The sequence below is a fragment of the Sceloporus undulatus genome, chromosome 2 (genome assembly GCF_019175285.1).
Source record: "Sceloporus undulatus isolate JIND9_A2432 ecotype Alabama chromosome 2, SceUnd_v1.1, whole genome shotgun sequence".
Lineage (NCBI taxonomy): Eukaryota > Metazoa > Chordata > Lepidosauria > Squamata > Phrynosomatidae > Sceloporus > Sceloporus undulatus.
Window position 1 is genome coordinate 270,503,788 of NC_056523.1, and position 23,908 is coordinate 270,527,695.

Sequence of the window (23,908 nt, forward strand, 5' to 3'; positions counted from 1 at the left end):
TTTTGAAATTCCTCCTGCCTCTAGGTGGCATGGAGGACAATTTTGTTATGCCCCTTCTATATTTTTAGGCCTAGGAGTAGGCTTTTTTTTTCAAAACTGGAAACAATCAGAAGTCATTTCTAGTTTTGAATACACAGACAGAGAGCCTAAAATAGTTCAGAAGGGCAAAAACACAGCAAAAGTGTCTTCAGGACTTCAGAGGCTTCAAGGGCCTTACTGACTGAAACATCAGGAATAAACTCTTCTAGAACACAGCCTCATAGCCCGAAAAACCCACAAAAAGTTATAGGCCTTAGTGACTATTTGAGGGACAATTACGTTTATAAAACATTCATCCTTGGGATCCTGGAAATGCAGGTTTGGGAGATGTGTGTGATCTATGGGCTGTCCTTTGATCACCTCTGTTGTAAATTAACAAACAACCAAACAGAACCAACCAGGCAGAATGAATGAGTCTTTCACATCCATTTAGGTAAAGTCACTTAAAAATATTTGCAAATGGGGAAATGTCACTCTTCCTGTTAATTCCTAAGATATTTTAAATACTCTCTTCTCCAACTTCTAACCTGACCAACAAAATGTTTGAATGACATATGTTGCATCATACTGCTGGTGACCCTTTCCCTTTGTTTTATATTTTAAATGCTGAAGAAAAAGTCCACGGATATAAAGCAATGAGTCCCATGGCATCTTAAAGACAACAAACTGATCATGGCATATCCTCAAATGAGTCACAGACCTTTTCATTAGATAGTATCTAAATATTTCTACCTTGTTACTGCCAAGATATTGATAATTTGTTTTTGCAAAATTATCAGGCATTGATATTTGTTTCTGCAAAACACAAATCTGATACCAACACAATGCAGTTAAGAAAAATACTTGTCACAATAATGTTGATTTTCCTGTTTATCTATCCCATGTTTGGAAAGTTTGTAGTTAGGCTGTAGATTTCTTTGTGTGGAAAACTTTGCTGTAGTCGGGAAAATCATGGATTCACAAAGGACAAGACAGAATTTCCTAACTTTAAGTGTATTCACCACAGTCACACTGCAATTACCTTTCTCCACTTGTTCCCGTGCCTGCTGATTAGTCATTCCTGGGTATGGACATATACCTAAACTGAAGGTCTCCCAGAGGAAGATTCCGTAACTCCATATATCACTTTCAGAAGTGTATCGACCTATTGATGAAAACAGATGGTGAGGGAATGAGCAGACAATAAAGGAGTCCTGAGAGTAAGTCTTATGTATTTATCAGAAAGCTGTAAAATACAAACCAATGCCAAATGATTCCTATGTTTCCCTAGATGAAATGTTCAAAAAATAATGACATTTCCTACCCAGCTTTGGGATTCAGGAACTCCATATTAGGCAAAGTGGCAGGAAAATATGACAGTTCTATATGACAGAGCCTGGAAGTATGCAAAGGGATCTTATAGCACCTTCAAGACTAACTGAAAGAGAGAAGTTTGTAGCATGAATTTTATAGACTAGAGCATTTTTCCTCAAATGCATGAGGTAGAGTCCAGGAACAGACCTATATAGCAGTTTGTGTGTGAGAATGTCCATGGGATTGCAAAACCTTGTGGGTGTGGAGATGAGGAAACAAGTTCAATTTTAATTATGGTCATCACTGGACAAGGCAGGAAGATGTTGCTTCAAGCCTCATCTCTACGCCCACAAAGTTTTGCATTAACACAGTTAGGTCTTTGAATTCTAGAGCCTGAAAGTGTTAGTGTTAAAACTGATTTGTTAATATTAATTTTGGAAATAAGTCATTAAAATTGCTTATTCTAGTGAGAATTACAATAATTTGCCATATTAATTATTAATAAAGTGATAGTACTATTCATTTTCAATATGAAAATACAGTCATCCCTCCATTTGTGCAGACTTAAAATCTGTGTCCCTCAAATGGAGGGATATAAAATGGGGCGTGTACCCATGGCAAGTGCCTGTGGAGGCGCATCACCATTTAAGCCAATGGGGCTTGAATACTGGTGGATTTCCGTTTTTGTGCGGGAGGGGGGAATCTCGAACAGATCCCCCATGAAAACAGAGGGACAACTGTAATTAAAATTGCTAAAAATGGCAGGTTCTCCACACTGCAACTAATTAAAGTAACATGAAACCTTGTTACTCATTCCATTGTTTTTTTACTATCTAAATGCCTGTTAAAACTGTTAATGGATTTGAATGATAATGAATGAATTGTTAATCTATTATACCTCTGCATTACGAATTTCTGTGTAAGTTAAATATCACAGAGGAGGATTGTCATGAGGAATGGTGGGCAGGTATGGAACTTTGGCAGCACTATAAAAAACTACAACTTTAATAGTCCAAAAAGGGAAGGACAACATGGGAAAAAGCAAAAGATTCAACCTCTGAGAAGGGAGCATGGAATATCACAATTTTACAGAGTCACTCAAAGAGAATAATTTTTAGGCTGTAGAGATTTTTATATCACAATCCAAAAAATATAAATCCCTACATGGCTTGGGCTCGAGTTACTTGAGGGACCGCATCTCCCCATATAATCCACCCTGCACACTCAGAGCATCTGGGAAGAATGTTGGAAATTCCTTCGTCCAAATATGTTTCCATTTCCCAGATGGCCTTTTCAGTGGCGGCCCCCCGGATTTGGAACAGTCTTCCCGAGGAGCTCCGTCTGTTGACCCCCCTAGAAACATTTAAAAAGAGGCTTAAAACCTTTCTCTTTTGTCAAGCCTTCCCCTCTGAAGAATGATGTTGCATATTTCTGTTGCCATCAACTCTCTGCCTTACCCTCTTGAAGGATTGTGTTTAGAGTTTATATATTTTTATGAATGTATTATTGGATTTTATCTATTTTTATGAAATGGTTTGTAATGGTTTTAATAGTCTGTAACCCGCTTTGATCTATGGAAAAGCTGTATACAAATAAAATGTATTATTATTATTTATTAAAAAGAGTTTTTAATTATTTTATTATACAGTGCGCCCGCATTATACATGGCTTTGAGCATATGCTCAACACCATGCAGGAGTGCACGAGGCGCAGTGTCCCATTCACATGAATGGGGCGCGCTCCCATAGCGTGTGCCCATGCACCGCCGCCACACCACTGCGGGCACAAGCCCCATTTGTTTGAATGGGGCTTGAGCATCCACATTTTTTCTCTTACACAAGAGAATGGATCCCCCGCATAAGAGAAGGGCGGACTGTAACATTTTATTGTCACCTTTCAGGCAACCCTTCAAGCTGCTGATGAAATGCCAGGAATAAACTCCTCTAGAACACGGCTTCATAGCCCGAAAAACCCACAAAAAACTTTCCAACATAGTTCATTATATTTTGAACCATTCTTCAAATGCTTATTTTGCAAAAATAATGTTCCATGTGAATAAAATAAATAAAACACAACAGAGCTTGAAAGAATTCAGAGTGTGGTATTCTATAATTTAAAAATAGCTTAAAACAGGGCACTAGAACTACACCAGTAACATTTACTTATCAAAGGAATCTACATAGGCAACTTAAATTTTATGTAAACTGCAATTCAAAGGTTCCCTACAAGTGATCAATCCTAATGTCTGTTTCCAGAAGGAAACCTTTATACCAGAGGGGTATAGTCCCCAGGACATGCATGGACTCTAAAAGGCTTTTTTTGTTGTTGTTGTTGCCCTTGGTTCTGGTGCCCCCCGATAACCAGAAAGGCGGCCTCCATATGGAAAACTATACTCCCAAAAGTGTCTGGAAGGATAGAGTTCTCCCATTTAATATTACACCATGTCCCTACCCTGCAGGGACGTAGCCAAGGGGGGGTTCTTGGGGTCCGGACCCCCCCCTTCCATTAGAAAAATGAATGGTGTGTGCTGCTGCACTGCCGCATCCAAGCCCCAATATAATGGTGGCACTTAGTCTGGACCCCCCCCTTCCTAAAATCCTGGCTACGTCCCTGTACCCTGTGAGGGTCTGAAATAGTTTTATTAATTATTAATTTCCAGGTTGGTCAAAAGGGGTGGATGAGGCCTGTGTACATCTCTCTCTCACACACACACAATCAGGTGTGTGCATGTGTGTGTGTGTAAGATGACTGATAGTGATTATGGGATCCTTTGCAGATTACAGCTCTGATATCATACAGTACATTTTGTCTGGTGAAAGTAAGTACAGTCTTAATTTCTCGTTTTCATTATTTTCCCTGCTGAAGAAACAAGATACTTTTAATACTGTAAAAGAGCTTGTTTCCTTGGCAGTATGATATACTGCAAAGTAAAAAAAAAAGTGCAGTATGAAAGGCACATTTAGCCAAGTCTTAGGACTCCACACATTATTATTATTTATTATTAAGTAAGGATGGCTTTAGATGGATAGATTTTGAAGATGCCAAGTGAATAGTACCTAAAATTGAAAAACGTATTACTGCACCCATAAATAAAATTCAGGTGCTCTTTTAAAATACTGAAATTTGTCTAAAACGTAGACTTGTCATTATGTATTACAGTCGGCCTTTCTTATATACGGATTTTTTATACACGGATTCAAGCATACACGGTTTGAAAATGTTCCAAAAAAGTATAAATTTACCTTGATGTTCCTTTTTTTATTAGGGACACCATTTTGCTATGTCATTATATTTAATGGGACTTGAGCATCCACGGATTTTGTTATCCACGGGGGATCCTGGAACCAAACCCCAGCATATAATAATGTTCCACTGTATAAACAAATGAATTTAATCTAACATCATTCTCATCATATATTAATGTTCTTGCTTTTAACTGTGAATTATTTTGGAAAAGGGCTTATAAAAACATATTAAATCCTTGATAAGGTTTACTCTAATACAATTGTTTAAAAAAATCATAAGTTTACAATGAAATGGATTTTGGTAGCTTTTGCCTCATAGCCCCTATCTGGTAAGGAAAACAAATGTGAAAAGCTTGAAACAGTATAAGCTCTTTTATTCTTCCTAGTATAAATCCCACTTCAAATGTAAAGTTCCTGCTTTCTGGCCAAATTACCCGTTTCCCGTTCAGTATAACAAAGTGGCAGTAAATGTTTTAAACACAAGCACTGTTGCCACTGTTGTTATTTTCAAACAATGTCTTGGTATTATAAGGCTGAGAATTATGCCACAATGTCTGCAAAAGATAGCAGTAGAAGATAGGAAAAGATAGCACTGTATATTAAAACAGCGTACTTGGGAGCAAGCCCTATTACACTCAATTGGATTTACTTTGGAAACATTTGCAAGATTGAACTGTTATAGTATTTACCATAAGACAGACAAGGCACACTTTCTCAATGACCTTGACATTTAGAGAGCAGAACAGTTAATCTATATTTACAGCAGCTCAGTCATGAACCCACTAGACCCTATGAAATATTATGTGTTTTCTTTCTTATTCCAAGTTTTTAAGTGTTATATGGACTATGCTTTCAGAAGTGGTGCTGGTCATGCTGCATAATCTCTGAAGAACCATCTATTTCCAAAACCCGAGCATTTAAACTTTGATCCCAGAACCCATTATGACAGGGGGCAACCTAAGAAAAACTTCTGTGGTGTAATGATGACCAAGGGATTATCAACCATGTCATAAAATCTGTCAGTTATTAATTCATACATCACTCTACTCAAATGAAATCACATGCAAGGTGACATCCATATGTTTTCCTATAATAAACTGTGGTTACATTTTCATAGTACATATTATATTTAGTATTGACTAATTGCTCCTTGTACTTTTAATTTATGTTATATATGTGAATTTGATTTTGCTGGTTCTTTGGACCATACTGTAATATAGAACTGAAATTGAAACATTACTATTCCATTACTCCCCCCCCCCCGTCTCCCTTTTAAAATAGGTTCTGTAGAGCACAGACGATCCTAGTGTGTTGCAGCAGCAGCCATAATGCTGATATCTGTATCTTTCAATCATCTGCTTGCACAGGCTATGGATGCTTCTCAGGAATTCATCAGATTTATTACCAGCTTGATATCTCCTCAGAACAGGATGGTATTGTATTGATTACAGTTTGAAAATGGACTCTGCTGTATGTTCAAAGTCAGAGATCAAGCATGCTGCTGCTTTGTCAAACATTATTAGATACTAGCTACAAAGGTCAAAGATTCTTATAGATTCCAATCTTGAGTTCCCACAGTAGTCTTTCCCATGAGGGTGTTCACCCTCTAAATCACCCAATACAGCTTTCACAGCAGAGATACTTTGAAACTAGTCCAGCAGCAGTGGATCTGTAGAAGATGCAGGATACCTTTGAGAAGCTTAGTATCAGACTTGGGTCTAAATTAGCCTTTCAAATTAAATATTTTCTTTCAGTGGAATAAAGAGAAGAGGCTCTTGCTCTCTGTTGCAATCCATCTGTGCAACCTTAAAATCTGCTCCATAAGTTTGGGAATATTCTGGAGAAGGTGGCAACGTAGGGATCTTTGAGCTAGGGCAAAGAGGAGGGAAACTTTTCAATGGAGCCCTGGTGGTGCAGTGGTTAAATGCCTGTACTGCAGCCACTCACTCACAAACCATAAGATTACAAATTCAGTACCAGCAAAAGGGCTCAAGCTCGACTCAGGCTTGCATCCTTCTGAGGTTGCTAAAATGAGTACTCAAATAGTTGGGGGCAATTAGCTTACACTTTGTAAACCACTTAGGGAGTGCTTAAGTGCACTGATTAGCGGTATAGAAATGTCCTATACTTGCTATTGCTATTGCATTGCACAAGCTGAAGTCTGCTAAGGTTTCATTGGATTTTGCTCATGGATTTTCACTAGGAACGCTTAAATCTTACCTCTCATTGCTCCTGAGGCAACATCTTGGTGATGTGTCACTCACAGAGCGAAGTAAACATTGCTGTATATTTTGTTTGTTTCTATGTATTGTTCTGATATCTCAAGTTCACCTACCCCTGGAGATTTTATGTTCTCTTATAAGATGGAAGAATTTCACAAGCTGATCGTTTCAAAGACAGGATGTGTTGTTCACTACCAAGCTAAACAAAGGGCATTTGAATGATATTGATGGTCAGGGTTATGCTAACTCTTCTGCTGTTTTCAAGTTCTGTTTGCACTTAAAACTAAATATCATTTCATGCTGATTTAAATAAGGCTGCCTGGCTAGCAGGGAACAATTACGGACATTCACTGAGCTGCTGGTAGTATGATTACTTTTGTAAGTCTGCCTGTCTCCTCCTTTTAGAGCTTGGCATCTAGTAATTTAAGACATTTCATTAAAAAACATTCTGGAATGCCAGTTAGGAGTAATACATTTTTAAAGAAAGTATAAGTTATGCAGATTCAATTACATTTCTCAGTATAATATCTGCATACCCTCAAAGCATGCTGACAGTAAAAATATGTGGTATATATTAGTGATTTGGAAAACTGAACAAGTTATGATGAAACTGCACTGAACAAAAATTGTTTTTTCAAGAGGCTTAGGCAACTATGAAAAATAGAAGCACTACAGTTTGGACCAGGGATATAATATTATTTAGAGAGAACATCTCAACAGTAACTCTTCACAAGTACTAAATGTTACAAGGGTTTATTGTTGTAATATGCCTTCAGGTTGACTCCAACTTGTAACAACCCTCGCATACTTTTTGTTGGCAAGATGTATTCTGAGGAGGTTTTCACTGCCTTCGCCTTAGGCTGAGAGATTATGACTTGCCTGAGGTCATCTGGTTGATTCCCATGCCTGAGTACCTTGTAGATTGCTCCTCTGCACACTCCACAGAATGGCACTCCTATCCACTCAAATCTGGAGATATAGTGCCCTAAAGTCAGTTAAGGTATTTTGATGTGTTGGGGTAAAAATTCCATAAATGCCTCTATCACTCTCCAATGGTAAAAATAGAATAATAGTAATATAAATAATAAACTATTATGACCCCAAAGTCTACTATATGAGATGACCATCTCACTTTGCCTAATGACAGAACAGGTCTTGCTTCTCTTTTACAAAGTCAACCCTCTGTTACTAACCTGAGAGTAGAACAAGGACACAAGCAGCAGCAATGACTGCTCCAAAAATGATGGTGAGCTCTCTATTTCTCTTAAGCCCAAGATCAGGACCAAGGGTTCAAGTATTCCATGTTGGTAAATGCCCCCCCCCTTTTAATCAATTTCCACTAGAGAGAAAGCCATTAATGCTTGAATGGCATTCTCTCTTTTGGAAATTGATGGAAACAGTGATATTTTCTAGCCAAGGTTACTGAGATGTGTATTTTGATTCCATTTCTACTGGGAGAGGATCTTCAAAGGAGCCCTGGAATGCGTCCTGTTGCCTTTGCCGCTGATACAGGTTTCTGCTCCCCCCTCAGTGAGGAAGTAGTGATGACGCCTTTTGCAAGTGGAGGAACCGAGTACTTGCAAAAACTCAGAAATTCTGTAAGCACAACATTACATGGCAGGTACACTGAAATGGGTAAAGTGGAACATATTCTTACAGGATGGAAAAGGAATGAACACATGCCTTTACATGACACTCTTCATAGACTATGCATAAAAGAGAAGGAATACTGCTTATTGGCACTGTGCTTTAATATCCAGAATGATTTCTGAATGAACATCATGAACGTCATAATGAACAGCATGAACATCAACAATCTATGATATGTGGATAAAAACATACTACTAGTAGAAAACAACTTAGAACAATTACTAAGAAAGGTCAAAAAAGAAAGTGCAAAAGTAGGCTTATGGTTGAACATAAAGAAAACAAAAATAAGGACCATGGAGGAGCTACATAAATTCAACATAGATAATTAGGAAATCAAAACAGTTAATGAGTTCCCATATCTTGGATCAAACACTGATAAGAACAAAGACTGCAGTCAAGAAACAAGAAGACTAGGAATTGGAAGCCATGAAAGGACTAGATAAGATCCCAGTGTAAAGATATACAACAGAGCACTAAAGTCAGAATTGTCCAAGCCACTGTATTCCCCATTACCGTGTACGGATGCAAGAGCTGCACATTTTAAAAAACCGACAGAAAACAAATCAACTCGTTTCAGATGTGGCGCTGGAGAAGAGTGCTGAGGATACCGTGGATACAATAAGACAAACAAATGGGTCCTAGAACACACTAATCCTGAATCTTCCTGGAAAGCAAGGTGACAAAACTGAGGCTGTTGTACTTTGGCCACATCATGAGAAGGCATGACGCACTAGAAGACAACAGTGCTAGGGAAGGTAGAGGGCAAAATAAAGAGAGGAAGACCAAAAGTCAGATGGATTGACTCAATCAGGGAAGTTATAGGCCTGAGTTTACAAGACCTAAGCAGAGCAGTGAACAACAGGGGGGACTGGAGATGTCTCTTCCACAGGGTCACCATGAGTCAGGGCAAACTCTAATACAGTTAACACTTACCCATTTACCTAACAGTTTTAGTAAATCAGAAAAGAAGTGTCTGTCTTGCTACAAATACTCTGCCTTTAGCAACAGCATGACAGGTTGCATCCAAGGGGTGCAGCTTTTTTTTTCTAAACACACAGATGTAGCAATATAACTGTTTTTCCAGAAAGGCAGGTTGTGATTGAAATTAACAGATCAAAATGTACAGTAAATATTATTTTCATAAGCATATTGTGCAAGACTGCAATAATGAATGAACCTATGATATTCAATTTGCCATCCTTACACTACTGTATTTCTGAAAAACCAACCAACATTCTGGTTTCATTTATTACTACAGTAGTTTAATAGATGTAAACTTAAAATGTAAGTTTTACTCTCTGGAAAAAAATTATTTGAGTTCTACCTAAGTTCTAAGTAATGGAGAGCAACCAAGTAGTATGACCTTGATCCTATGAATATCATGACCTTAAAATAAACCAACATGTGGTAACCTCTAATCAGTTAGTTCTTTCATTCAAAATACTCATATATTACCCTTTTCATAGGATTAAAGCACACATGCTGTTACCTAAGTGCTTTTCTATATTAGAGCTCTCTGTTCCTCCATTCTAATTTAGAACAGTCATTCTATTTCTGTGACCAGCCTGTCTGGTTATAGGTAATTTTTCCTCTCCATTAATACTATGCCTTTATTTATTTTCAGAGGCAACAGCAGAAAGATGCATTAAAATGATGGGTAAATAACTAAAAGGTTTTGGGGGGAGAGAACAGCTTCTTTCTTTTCTAAGCACTGCATTTTCTTTGGTGTTATATCCACCTAGTAGCTAATACAGTAAAAGTCTGAAAAACCTATTGCCAAAATTCTAAAGAAATTCCTACCTATTTTTACTTATACTTACTTTACACGCTTGCTTGTTATATCAAGTGTGTTATTATTTTATTATTATTAAACTTTATTTCTAAAGTGCTGTAATTATACACAGCGCTGTACAAAGTATGTATGTTATAGATTATCTAAACAGGTTAAACAACAAGGAAATCTACCATAAAATTCTATCCACAGACCTAAAATGTGTTATACTTATACAGTAGCTCCTCTGTTTTTGTGCAGGATCCATTCCGCTCCCCCCTTGCAAAAACGGAAAACTGTGGGTATTCAAGCCCCATTGATTTGAATACAGTGGTACCTCGGGATACGAAATACCCAGGTTACGAAATTTTTGGGATACGAAAAAATCCCATAGGAAATCATTGTTCCGGGTTACGAATGTTTTTTCGGGATACGAAGAAAATTTTTGGTGCTTTTTTCGGCTTTTTCGCACGAAACGCGGCTTTTCCCCATTAGCGCCTATGGCAATTCGGCTTACGAAGGCTTTTCGGGTTACGAAAGCGGCCGCGTTACGAATTAATTTCGTAACCCGAGGCACCACTGTAGTGGTGTTCCTGCGGGCAGCTCAGTGTGCGCCATGGGTGTGCGTCTCATTTTGTCCCCCTCCATTTAACGTCTGTGAACGGGCGAGGGACGCGTATTCGATGTCCACAAAAACGGAGGGGCAACTCCAGTTCATTTATTTATATAGGGGGTGTATATATGGACCACTTTTCTAGCAATAACCTCAAAGAGCTGCTACAGTAAAATATTTTTAAGAGGGCAATAGCATCATACAGTGCGCCTGTGCCATACGTGGGCGCCATACATGGGTGCACTATATGCTGGTTCCTGCTTATGCGGAAGCCACGTGACAATATAAACATTGTTTCCTATGGAGTGCGAGCATACATGGATTTTCCCTTATGTGGGGGGTCCGGAACGGATCCCCCGCATAAGGAGAGGGCCCACTGTATAAACACATAAAATATGAGCAGTATAAAAACTACCAACCAGATAAAAATTATAAATATAAAGGTCTACGAGATTTGACCATATTAAAAGGCTTTCACTTGGTACTGGAAAATGCACCCAGGGAACTACAATGAAGGTCCTATCATGAATGGTGATACACACCTCATCTCTGAGGGCCAAGAACATAAAGAAAAGGGCTCTGAAGCATATCTCTGTAGTCAGGTAAGTTCACGTAGAAGCTGCTGAGTCCTAATATATATATTTTAAGTATAAAAGGGCACTTAAGCCTTCTGGGTATTTGCTTTGTTTTTGTTTGTTTTTAGAAGATTGGGAATCGTAATACAGGTCTCTGTTATCCGAAACATTTGGGACCAGAAATATTTTGGATTTTGGGATACCTGTATTTGTATATACCCACATACATACATAATAAAATATCTTGGAGATGGGACCAAGACTAAACACAAAAATCATTTATGTTTCTTGTACACCTTATACACATGGCCTGAAGTTAACTTTATACATTTTTAACAATTTTGTGCGTGAAACAAAGTTTCTGTATATACACCATCAGAAAACAAAGGTGTCATTTTGAGCCACCCATTTAAAAAGTTTTGGGTTTTAGAGTATTTTGGATTTTGGAATTCCGGATGATGGAGATCTGACCTGTAGAAGTCTTGGAAAAGAGGCAAATGTATTTCTATTTCTCATGTGTTTCTATTATAAATTCTAATGACAACCCCCCCTCCAAAAACAAAAACAAAAACAAAACCAACCAACCAACCTCAAAACTATTTTGGAAGAAGCACTGTCCAAATAGCAATGTTAATTCCTTACCATAATTCAAAGCTTCTGGAGCAGTCCATTTGATAGGAATCTGCTTTAATCCTGAAGAGGAATATACTCCATCATCTTCTTGACGAGACATTCCAAAGTCGCTAATTTTCAGAACATTGTTCTCTCCTACTAGGCAGTTCCTTGCAGCAAGGTCCCTGTGTTGGGGAAAAGATATGGCCTTTAAATCAATACAGTAGTACTATGCATTTTTATATTCAAAAACTAAACCAGTTTAGGCAGGAATGGTTTCAGCTTTTTTTACTGCAGAAGAGGTTTAGACATATAACCTATATAATGCAGAATGGTTCCTGGAAAATACATCTTCTAAAATATTAACAGAAGCACATGAAAAACAACAGTATTGAGATAGGTCTGCCCTTGAGGCATGTTATTTCCAGTACAGTGCAGACTGGCAACTATCTGATGTGAGAGGATAGAAAGAAAGGACTGAATCTAGACTTAGTTTTTCTTATAACACATGCAGTGAAATCAGAGGGATGTGAATCAGTTATGAATCATTTGTCCCCTTGATTTTAGTGGGAAAACCCTACATCTTACTATGATCTGATGCAAGCTACTATGACAGTCTCATAACTGTCAAATGTAAATACAGGCAGCTCTCTGTATCCAAGCATTCTGCACCCACAGATTCAACCATTCATGACTTGAAAATACCTCCCCCCCAAAAAAAAAAAATCCCAAGAGCAAACCCTTTTTTGCCATTTTATGTAAAGGGCACCATTTTACTATACAATTGTATATAATAAGATTTGAAGATCCATGGATTTTAGTATCCATGAGGCTCCTGGAACCACACCCCAGTAGATACCCAGGGCTCACTGTATAGAAAAAGTGATACAAGATTTAGGTTTAGATGTTTTTCTTATTCATTGGGGCTGAGACCCATTCTCCAGAGCTTGTTCCTATTGCTGTTTCTGGCAAAAACTGCATTCTTGGCTGTTATGGATTTCTCTCTTATGGTTAAACATGATCTTATCAGAAAAAAATCTAGACCCATACAAACAATGAAAAGTGAACAATTTATGAACAAATAGCTCACACAACATTTCAAAATAAATTCAGTGCCTGTTGCTTGTCTCAAGTCCATCCAATAGTATTAAAAGTATGTATCGGTAAGATATCATCTACACCTACAAATTATTTTGTTTATAACCCACCTTTCCTCCAAGTGTCTTAGTGTGGTGTACCTTCTGTATTTACTTGTGTGTTCTCAGAATAACTTTGTGATGTGGAGGCCAAAAAACTGATCTACAGTCACCTATGGTTTATTTCCCGGTCAAGCTGAAATTCTGAGTCCTAGTCTGCAACTCTAAGCACTACCTTACTAAAACTACAGGGTTCACTGCATTCATTGTAGATCCAGTTCTGCCAAAAAAGTGACTCTTGGCAACTAAAACATCCTTCTAGTGTCTGAGGATTGAAACACTTCTACTTTGCCCATCAAGTGATTACTCTTCAAAATGTCTTACACAAGAATGTTATGACAATATAGGAATAAAATGTCACAAACAAGTTCAAAACTAAACTAAAGCTACATTATCATAAAAAAACTAACAAAATAAGCAGCCGATACAAAAGAGTGATGAGTACACACCAATATTTTAATCAAAGCTGAAGAGAATCCAGAACTGGAGTCAAGTGAATCTCCATCAAGAAGACAGTCTAGACTTGAGGCCACACCATTGAAAAAGACTATTTCTGTCTTCATCAAATATTTCAACACAGGCCCTGGGAAAAAAAGGCCTCATAAGAAAAACTCAGAGCATGTTTTTGTTGTTTAATCATGGTGACCCTGTGGATGAGATATCTCCAAAGTCCCTGTCCTCCACTGCCCTGCTCAAGTCCTGCAGGCTCAGGGCCATGTCTGCCTTGATTGAGTCTATACATCTGATATGTGGCCTTCCTCTCTTTCTACCTCTACCTTCCTTAGCATTGTTGGCTTTTCCAGTGAGTCATCTCTTCTCATGATGTGGCTAAAATATGACAACCTTAATTTAGTTGTCTTGGCTTGCAGGGAGATTTAAGGCCTGATCTGTTCTAAGATGCATTTGTTTGTCTTTTTGGAGGTCCACGGTATTCTTACACTCTTCTCCAGCACCACATCTGAAATGGGTTGATTTTCTTCTTTCTAGCAGCTTTCTTCACTGTCCAGCTCTCACATCTATATATGATGATGGAAAATATGATAGCTTGGATGATCCTAACTTTGGTATTCAGCTTGATATATTTACACTTTAAGATTTTGTCTAGTTCTTTTATAGCTGCCCTTCCTAATACTAGCTTTCATCTGAATCCTTGACTGAAATCCCCCTTATGATCAAAGATTGATCCAACGTATGGGAAATCTTTCAACTATTTCAATTTCCTCATTGTCTATTTTGAATTCCTGTAGCTCTTCCATGATTATTTTTGTTTGCTTAATGTTCAATCACAAGCCTGCCTTTGCACTTTCCTCTCTGACTTTTTTTTAGTGATCGTTTCAAGTCTTTGATGTTTTCTGCTAGTAGTATGGTGTCATCTCTATATATTAGATAGTTCATATTCTTTCCTCCAATTTTCACTCCTATTTCCTCCATGTTCAAACCTGCTCTGTGTATGATATTTTCTGCATACAAATTGAATAAATAGGTTATAGCATGCAGCCTTATCTGACTCCTATTACAACTGGGAACCACTCTGTTTCTCCATATTCTGTTCTGAAGGTAGCCTCCTGTCCTGACTACAGGTTTCCCATCAGGACAACCAAGTGCAATGGTACACCCATTTCTTTAAGATCACTCCATAGGGGTTTTTTTTTTTTGGGGGGGTGATCTATACAGTCAAAAGCTTTGCTGTAGTCCATAAAGTTTACTTTATTAAAAATTGACACTGGGAAAATGAAAAAGTTCCTTGCTTGATGCCCAAATAAAATAGATACCAACCCTGGTGAACAGTGGAGTGACAGATGTTGCAGCCAGACTGCCCTCACATCCAATAGATAGCACAGAAAAGTCCTTGAGGAAGGTCTACCACAGGCAGGTCAACATGTGAAATATCCCTTTCCCTACTTGCCACTTTTAGTTGTCCCAGCCTTCCAATGCCAGGAGCACCAGGAGAAGGACATATAGATCTTGGTCTACAACAGGCAGATGGATATGAGAACACAGCTCAGAATGATGGAGTTGGAAAAGACCACAAGGGGCATCATGTCCAACCCCTTGCCATGGAGGAATTCACAATCATAGCATCCCTGACAGATGGCCATGCAGTCTCTCTTTAAAGACCACCAAAGAAGTATAGCTCTTTCTTGTTCCTCAGAAGTATAATTGCCAAAGCACCTTCACTGTGTCCAAAATACAGAAGCACAAAACAGATACACAGAATTATAGAATCATAGAGTTGGAAGAGACCACAAGGGACATCCAGTCCAACCCCCTGCTATGCAGGAAATCTCAATCAAAGCATCCCCGATAGATGGCCATCCAGACTCTGTTTGAAGGCCTCTAAGGAAGGAGATTCCACCACACTCCGAGGGAGTTTGTTCCACTCTCAAACAGCCCTTACTATCAGGAAGTTCCTCCTAATGTTTTGGTGGAATCTCTTTTCCTGCAGCTTGCATCCATTGTTCTGCGTTCTAGTCTCTGGAGCAGCAGAAAACAAGCTTGCTCCCTCTTCAATATGACATCCCTTCAAATATTTAAACAGGGCTATCATATCACCTCTTAACCTTCTCTTCTCCAGGCTAAACATCTCTAGCTCCCTAAGTCATTCCTCATAGGCCATGGTTTCCAGACCCTTCACCATTTTAGTCACCCTCCTTTGGACACGCTCCAGTTTCTCAATGTCCTTTTTGAATTGTGGTGCCCAAAACTGGACACAGTATTCCAGATGAGGCCTGACCAAAGCAGAATAGAGTGGCACTATTACTTCCCTTGATCTAGACATTATACTTCTATTGATGCAGCCTAAAATCGCATTGGCCTTGTTAGCTGTTGCATCGCACTGTTGACTTATGTTCAACCTGTGGTCTACTTGGACTCCTAGATCCCTTTCACACATAGCTTCATTGAGCCAGGTGTCCCCCATCCTATATCTATGTATTTCATTTTTCCGCCGTAAGTGCATGACCTTTCTTCTCTGCCCTCATCTTGGTTAGCAGTCCAGTAGCAAGTGTTTCTGGAAATAAATGTAACTTCCAAAGCATTTTCAAAGGCAGCCTTAGAAAGGTTGACTGCAGTAAACTGTATGCCTTTCCTGAGTATGGATAACCAAAGCTAGATTTACTTCCAAAGGAATGTGCTAGACTACCTCCTGGTGTATTTCCACTTTGTAAGAACAGAATCATCTGATGCAGCTCCCATCCAATAAAGGCAATCAATAAAGATACCTTAGTCAATAGTATTGAAAGCCATTGAGAAGTCCTGGGCAATCAGTGCGGACATACTCCTAATACATTTCTTCTTGATAATCATCTATTACAGTTTCTGTACAAAAAGTAAATCTATCTGATCAACAAGTTCCTAAATATCTGGAGTTGGGATTTCATCCAAAATTGCCAACTGCAAAATTGCCATGCATTTCCAAAGTAATTAGACACAAAGATTTGGAGAAAGGAAAGTATTTTCTGCTTTATGTTTAAAACAGAACAAATGTGGTGTAGTGGTTTGAGTACTGGACTATGATTCTGGAAACCACTAAGCTATATAAACCCACTGGGTGATCTTGGGCAAGTCACACACTCTCAGCCTCAGAAGAAAGCAAAGGCCACACTCCTCCCCAACAAATGTTGCCAAGAAAACCCTGTGATAGGATTACCATAGGCTGGAAATGATTTGAAGGTAGACAAGAACAAGAACAACTCCTAAAATATTAAAAGCCAGCCATAGGAGTCTTCAAGGCTGTGGTTTAGGGAATGCTGGAATGTTACTTTAAAACTTAGTCTAGAGACATTTACAAGCATAAGATACAGATTTTTTTTTTGTTGCTGTTAGTTACTACTTTTTAATGCAACTCTTTACCTTCCTATTTTTAGAAAGTGGTTAAAATGTTTACTTTTTACTTAGATTTGAAAAGCTGCTGGCCTTTGGTACAAAAGAAACACTCCTTCCATCCACTTTGTTGCTGCCCCAGCAGAGCAAAAGCTGGGAGCTCAAGGCACAGCCTGAACCATGTGATAATCTCCTTCCACTATTAAGCAAGGTTACACCTCATAAAATCTATAGTTACCCTAGAAAGGAAGTGAAATTATCCAGTGTTCAATTATAACCATTTATCATTATATCTTCTTTACCAGAAAAAAGAACTAATTACAAGTAACTAGTTATTTCTAACAAGCTGCTTCCAGGCTCTCACTCAGGGCTGCAGTAAGAAAAACATTTGGTCATCAGAACTTTGCCTGTTTAAGCCCTTATCACTCTGCAGCAGTTCTCACTGATTTAAATATTTTGAAGACTGGGCTGGTGGAGAGCAAAACTCACAAATAAAATAAAAATCCTGAAAACAAAGCAGAAACACTCAGTGAAAGCCATTCTGCAATAAAAAGACTGTAACTCAAAGCATCCTTAAAACATTATAAAAAGCTTATATTCCCATTTGTTTATGAGCACAGCTGTCCAAAGGAAAAAAATGTTAAACTATTTGAACACAAGCATTTAATGTAGCGAATTACAGTTACAGCATTAACAGTCATTTCTGAGAAAAGGATTTATAAAGCATTTGCCTTTTGCTTTCAGCATCGACAGATAATTTGCTAACAGACAGGTTGCTATGCATAAGTAATGAATTGTGTCTTTGAGGATTATTATGATTTCTTTTAAGGATTATTAAGATTATAAATTATACAGGCTTTTAAATGGAATGTTATTTATATGTAAGATGGATACAAGCCACAGACCTAATTCTGCTGTTCTTTCCTGGGTGTAAAACTTATATTCTAATTTATTGAAAGGCAGCACAACCATCCTAGCTCAAGCAAGGGTACTACTATACTAGCACTATGTTCAGATATGCACAATTTGAATACATGAATTATTGAACACTAGATATTTATCTTATGGTTATTAGAATGTCATACTATGTTTGCTACAAATAAGCACACTGCCCACTCAGACTTCCTGACAATGCAACAGCTAGAAAAATCATATACAAGAAAGTGAAAACTGCAGTCTGTGTAAAGTCATTATGCATCCAATCATAGAATCATAGAATCGTAGAGTTGGAAGAGACCACAAGGGCCATCCAGTCCAACCCCCTGCCATGCAGGAAATCCAAATCAAAGCATCCCTGACAGATGGCCATCCAGCCTCTGTTTAAAGACCTCCAAGGAAGGAGACTCTATCACCCTCCGAGGAAGTGCATTCCACTGTCGAACAGCCCTTACTGTCAGGAAGTTCCTCCTAATGTTCAGGTGGAATCTCTTTTCCTGCAGCTTGCATCAATTGTTCTGGGTCCTGTTCTCAGGCTGAAGGATTGTAATGTCCATCTATGTCCCACCTCAAAGAGACAGAAGAAAGATTCCTCAATACCCAAAATGCTTTTTCAGCACTGTAAGAGAGGCAAGCTTCCCAGTTCTATTAGTGGCACCAATCAACATAGGCAGAAACACAGCATGCTTGGCAGAATCAGTGCTGATCTGGCTTCAACATGGGTTGTGAGTTTGTTTAGTCTTGGGAGCCCGAAGACAGCATGGAAACATGTTTGCATCAACACTAAGTGTCTGGCTGTGTTGGCCAGAATGAAACATTAAGGAAGGAAGTAGCCATTCCATGAACAACCTGAGTTTTTAGACCTAGGCACTTCTTTAAAAAACAGTCTGCAAAATAGGCAATGTAAGAATCATTTGAAGGTGAAAGCACTGTGTGGGAGAAAAAGTACTTACTTCTCTACACCACTATCACTCACTTCCACCAATAACAACCTTAACTTTCCACCAATTCCAGTCATATTTCTTCTAACCAAAGTTTCAAGAATGTGGAAGAAAGGCAAATTGAGAGAGGGCAAAGGGAGGAGGACAGCAGAGCCTTAACATCTTTCCTGGTTCTATTAGAAGTAGAATATTATACTCACATGCTGCTTTTTCTCCAAAGCCTTTTAAACCTAAATCCTTTTCAGCCTTTGGCTTCCTTGAATGTTCACAGAGGAGGGAAAGACATTTCCAACCACTGGGTGAAAAGAGCTGTATGTGCAAGGCCCTTCTTAAATGTGCAAATGAATGCACATGGATCTGGATCAGGTCCTTGGTGCTTTCCACAGAAGTCTTGAATCTTTAAGGCTGCGTCATGTTTTCAATCAAGGCCATTCAGATGTATTAAAAGTGGATTTCTCACATTCTTCAATATTTGTGGCTTGAGAAGTCCTTTACTATTACATTTATATCATACTTTTCTTTTACCATGGAAATGAAAGCAATGTGTATACAGTTTCCAAGAAGTTCTTTCTTTTTTTCAGATACTGTTCAGATACAGTAGGGCTTTAACTAGCCCCGTTTAGAAAACTGCTTTTCCTTGATAGAGATTGGGGTATAGAAAAGACTTAAAAATTTGTGGTATGTTAGCCAGTAGTGTCACTGGGAGGTGTGGACTGTACTGGGTGACACTCCATCCCCCACGCACGCTATTCTGTCCTGCATGTGCCGCTCCATGCCCCATGCATGCGCTGCTTTGTCCACAACATGCACTACACCCACCACACACTCCATTTCCAGGAGCAGACCAGCACACAGGGGGAATGGAGTGGCACATGTGACGGGATGGCATGGGGAGGCAGCACATGCCGTTCTAGAAGTCCCACCCACTGAAAGTCCTGCCCCTCTGTACTGGGTGACACCTAGTGCGGGAACACCACTTATGTCAGCCACTGCAAAACAAGTAGAAAGCTTGTCTTAAGAACAGAAACAGTTCTAGTTATTCCCTGCAAAGCAGTAATTGTATTAAAAACCGATATGATATGATCAGCCTTACTACTTAAGATTTCCCCCGAAACACAAGGGATTTTTTCAAGTTCAGAAACACTTATATGTTTAAATAATCCTGAAAAAAGGGAAATAAATAATGCCCTGTTAGCCACCAGGATAGTGAATACATGATGGTACTGGGGAAGAAGGATGTATGACTTAGTATGAGCTTGAAAAATATATGCCCTTATCACTCATTAATCTTTTTAGGGTTCTATTCAGAGTTTTAAGGAGCTCCCCAACGTTGCACCACTTTTACCCCTATTCTAATTGTTTGCTGAATGCATAGCAGCATGAAGGTTTTTCTGGGCTGCTGAGCAGAAAAATCTACCCAATAATGAATGCTTTAAAAAAATCTTCTCACTGCCGAGTGCCTTGCAACCAATTAAAATGATTTCCACTGTTTGTCAGGAAGGAAATCTAATGGAAAGTTTGGAAAAGATCAGAAAGCTTTTTAACATGGAGTCAAGACATATCATTATTCCAGAAGCAAATAAGAGCTATGGACAGTGTGAAAAATTCTGTTATTGAGCGAACCTAAAACTGAAACTTCAGAGAATGTGTGAAACAAAGCAGTTTATGATCATGAAGTAGTGTTCAGGATGAAACAGACCAATGGAAAAATACACAACTGAGAGACAATATTAACAACATGCAAAGCAAGATTCTGGATTTATTCTGTATTGAGAAGTAAAAACATTAACCACAAAATATATACAATGAGAAATTATTTTTGACCAAATTGGTTCTAGAAATATGGATGATTACTGTGCTGTACATCCTACATAGCTTAAGTGAATAAGGCTATTCAGATCATATGCAGGTTTCTCTCAATCATTGGCTTATATTTACCAACAATTACAGTACCTTGATGTTCATTACATATGTGACTCTTGATGATAATAATTTATATTCAGAGAAACAACTATGTCAGTATGTTTTGATGTAGAAAGAAAGAAAGAGAGTCTTGAAACAATTTTAAAACTAATTTATTTCAGCATGAGCTTTTGTGGACTCCAATCCACTTCTGCCTATGTATGCTTATTTCTGCATCACCTACTTTTGCCCTCTTTGTTATCACCTTTAAGACTGTATTTGTCAGGTCATCTTGCAAGTTCTTATGGGGAGACATGGTCTTTCAGATAGTCTGGCAAACTTGGCAAGACCCGAGTGTATCTTGATTATGTGGACCTATCACAGTTACTCAATCTGAATTTAAAGGAGCAGTCGTGATTCCAGGCTAATTCATCTGCAAAAATTACACAGTAAGAGGCATCAACTGGGCATGCTCTGTTTTGTAACCAATACAAAATATATTCAGATTAATAACAAAATATTCACAAATAATGGTACAAATGTTATGAATAAGCAGTAGCTTGGGGAAAATGTATTTTAACAGCTATTTTCAAGTTGTTTTGATGGGATTTTTTAATCACTTCAATCTATAATGTGATTTTCTTTGTGTACATACACACACACACACTTTCTCCTTGACTTTACAATAAATTTCTTCAGCTTTTATGATTGCTTCAGTGTGCCAGATCGAAATATGAGACTATGTTATGAATAAAGACTTTTCCCCTATAATTCATTTATATCTTGAAACAAAGGGCTGCAATTCAATTTATTTTCTGTCTCAACATATTTCCTTTCTGCAGTTGGAAAACATGTCTTACCTTTGTCCAATTTCAATAATTTAGCACACTGTTTGATAAGACTTTATTTTTAGTGGTATTATATTAAGACCCAATCTGAGATATGGGAGATTTTCTTTTCTGCAGTGATGCAATCTAAATAAAGTCTTTGTTTACCTGCTAAGCCCATTCCTAAACAATTTAGCCTATAATTCTGAAGCTTTTTATTCTCATTAGCTATCATTGTACATTTAGGTTTATGATTTGTGGCGGCTACCTCTGAAGTGTGGTTTCATATGTCGAACTGTTGATACTACAAATTTATTTCAGCGGAGCATTAGATTAATTCCACATAAGTTGTATATTCCAACTGATTGTCAGTTTCCAATGGCCAGTGTCTTTCACACTGTTGTGCTGGTTAATGATATTTAATTGGCGTAATTCTGAACACAAGCACTCAGCACATCTCATTTAATGGTGTATTTAGAATAAACTAAGGTATGTACTAACTTTTTGTTCTAGACAAAAAGCCCCTTTCCATGTCATTTAATGTCAGTCATGGTTAAAATAGGACACATCCAATTATCCAAACCCTTCTAGTTTTTCAAAACCAGAAAACGATAGAATAAGACAACACATTAACACCACCACCCCCAGCTGCCAATTTTAAGCTGTCTTTTAATATCCTCGCTTATATCAAATTGGGACACCAGAGTTTCCCAATATGAATGCAAAACTATATATGGAAATATATGAACCTGCTAGAGTTCTAAAGTCTACAGGGCAAAAGATTTCTTGTTATTTTGTGGCATGGTAGCAGCTATGAAAGAGCTAGAAGAGATTCTAAAGTGTAAAGATATACAACAGAGCACAAAAGTCAGAATCGTACAAGCCACTGTATTCCTCATTACCATGTACGATGTGAGAGCTGAACAATGATGAACATGGGTAAGAAGAAAATCAATTCTTTTGAAATGTCATGCTGGAGAAGAGTGCTGATGATACTGTGGATAGGCAAAAAGACAAACAAGTGAATCTTAGAGCAGATCAAGTCTGAAATTTCCCTGGAAGCCAAGATGTTGAGACTGTTGTACTTTGGCCCTATCATGAGAAGGCACGACTCATTGGAAAGCACAATAATGCTAGGAAAGATGGAGGGATGTAGAAAAAGAGGAAGACCAGATGTTAGATGGATGGATTCTAATAAGGAAGTCATAGGTATGAATTTGCAAGACCTAAACAGAGCAATGGAGGATAGGGAGTCTTGGAGATTTCTCATCCACAGGGTCACCATGAGTAGAAATTGACTCAAAGGTGGCTAACAACAACAACAACAATTAATGGCAAGATAAACAGCTGTTCATTTTCAATAAATTGGATATGCTCATCAACTTCTAATCACTACTACATTAAGTGGAATGCTGTGAGTGATGTTCCATTTTTTCGTGGAAGGCATGGGCTAGCAGGGCAATTTGCAAGCATAGCCCTAAATATTCCAAAGGCACAAAATCATGGAAGCTAAGCAGGGAAACTGTTAATGAATACCAAATACTGTAGGTTCCCAAAAAGTGGGGTGGGATCCCTGGGGCATGTGCGAAAATTGCTCAAGGAGGACCCAAAACTAGGAGGCCCCAATCCCTCTTCCTAAACTTTTTAAGTACCTCTTCCCAAACTGTTTTATGTGCAAAATTTATACCTGTGTTAAGTTAAATATTGAATTTACTTGAAGAAAACTTTTCTAATTTGAACAATGTTATTTCCTTTGACTTTTGCAGATCTGATTATTCACAGATTTTATTAATATGTTCTCTCTAGGAATATCTAGGTTCTCCAGCACAAATCTATGGTCAACTTTAACCAAAAGTCAAAATGATGGACCTAGAGATTCCTAGAGAGAACACTCCACTAGGCATTTGTAACTCCTCCAGTACAATTCTATGGTCAATACGATGTTGACCACAGAGTTGCACTGGAGGACCTAGAGATTCCTAGAGAGGTGTTCTATCAAGTAAAAACATAGTTTTTACTTGATGGAACACAGTTTCTTCACATTCATGGGGGTCCTATGCCCCTAAACCCAGTGAATGTGGAGGGACAAGTGTACTCTGCCATGTGGGGGGGGGGGGGTGTTCATATCTAGATGTAAAGGGGGATCCCAAGGGTAAAAAGTTTGAGTACTTCTACTGTTGGCTATATTTCAGAGGAAGGAACTGTAAGTATTCCTTACCTAAAAAAAACCCTAAGAAATTAATGGGGTTGCCATTAGTCTACAG

At 38.3% G+C, this 23,908-nt stretch overlaps 1 protein-coding gene across 2 annotated transcripts in view; it reads right to left on the minus strand.

Annotated features, from left to right (window-relative positions):
* Positions 1–23,908, minus strand: part of FER (FER tyrosine kinase) — a 204,584-nt gene that overhangs the window by 10,972 nt on the left and 169,704 nt on the right. The window contains exons 18-19 of one of the 2 annotated variants that reach the window (XM_042451397.1): positions 12,051–12,205; positions 1,061–1,183 (exon numbers count right to left, since the gene is read on the minus strand). In XM_042451397.1, the coding sequence (XP_042307331.1) occupies positions 1,061–1,183; positions 12,051–12,205 (278 nt within the window). Of the gene's footprint in view, positions 1–1,060; positions 1,184–8,800; positions 9,196–12,050; positions 12,206–23,908 lie in introns of those variants that run through there. The other variant, XM_042451398.1, reaches the window with a different exon arrangement.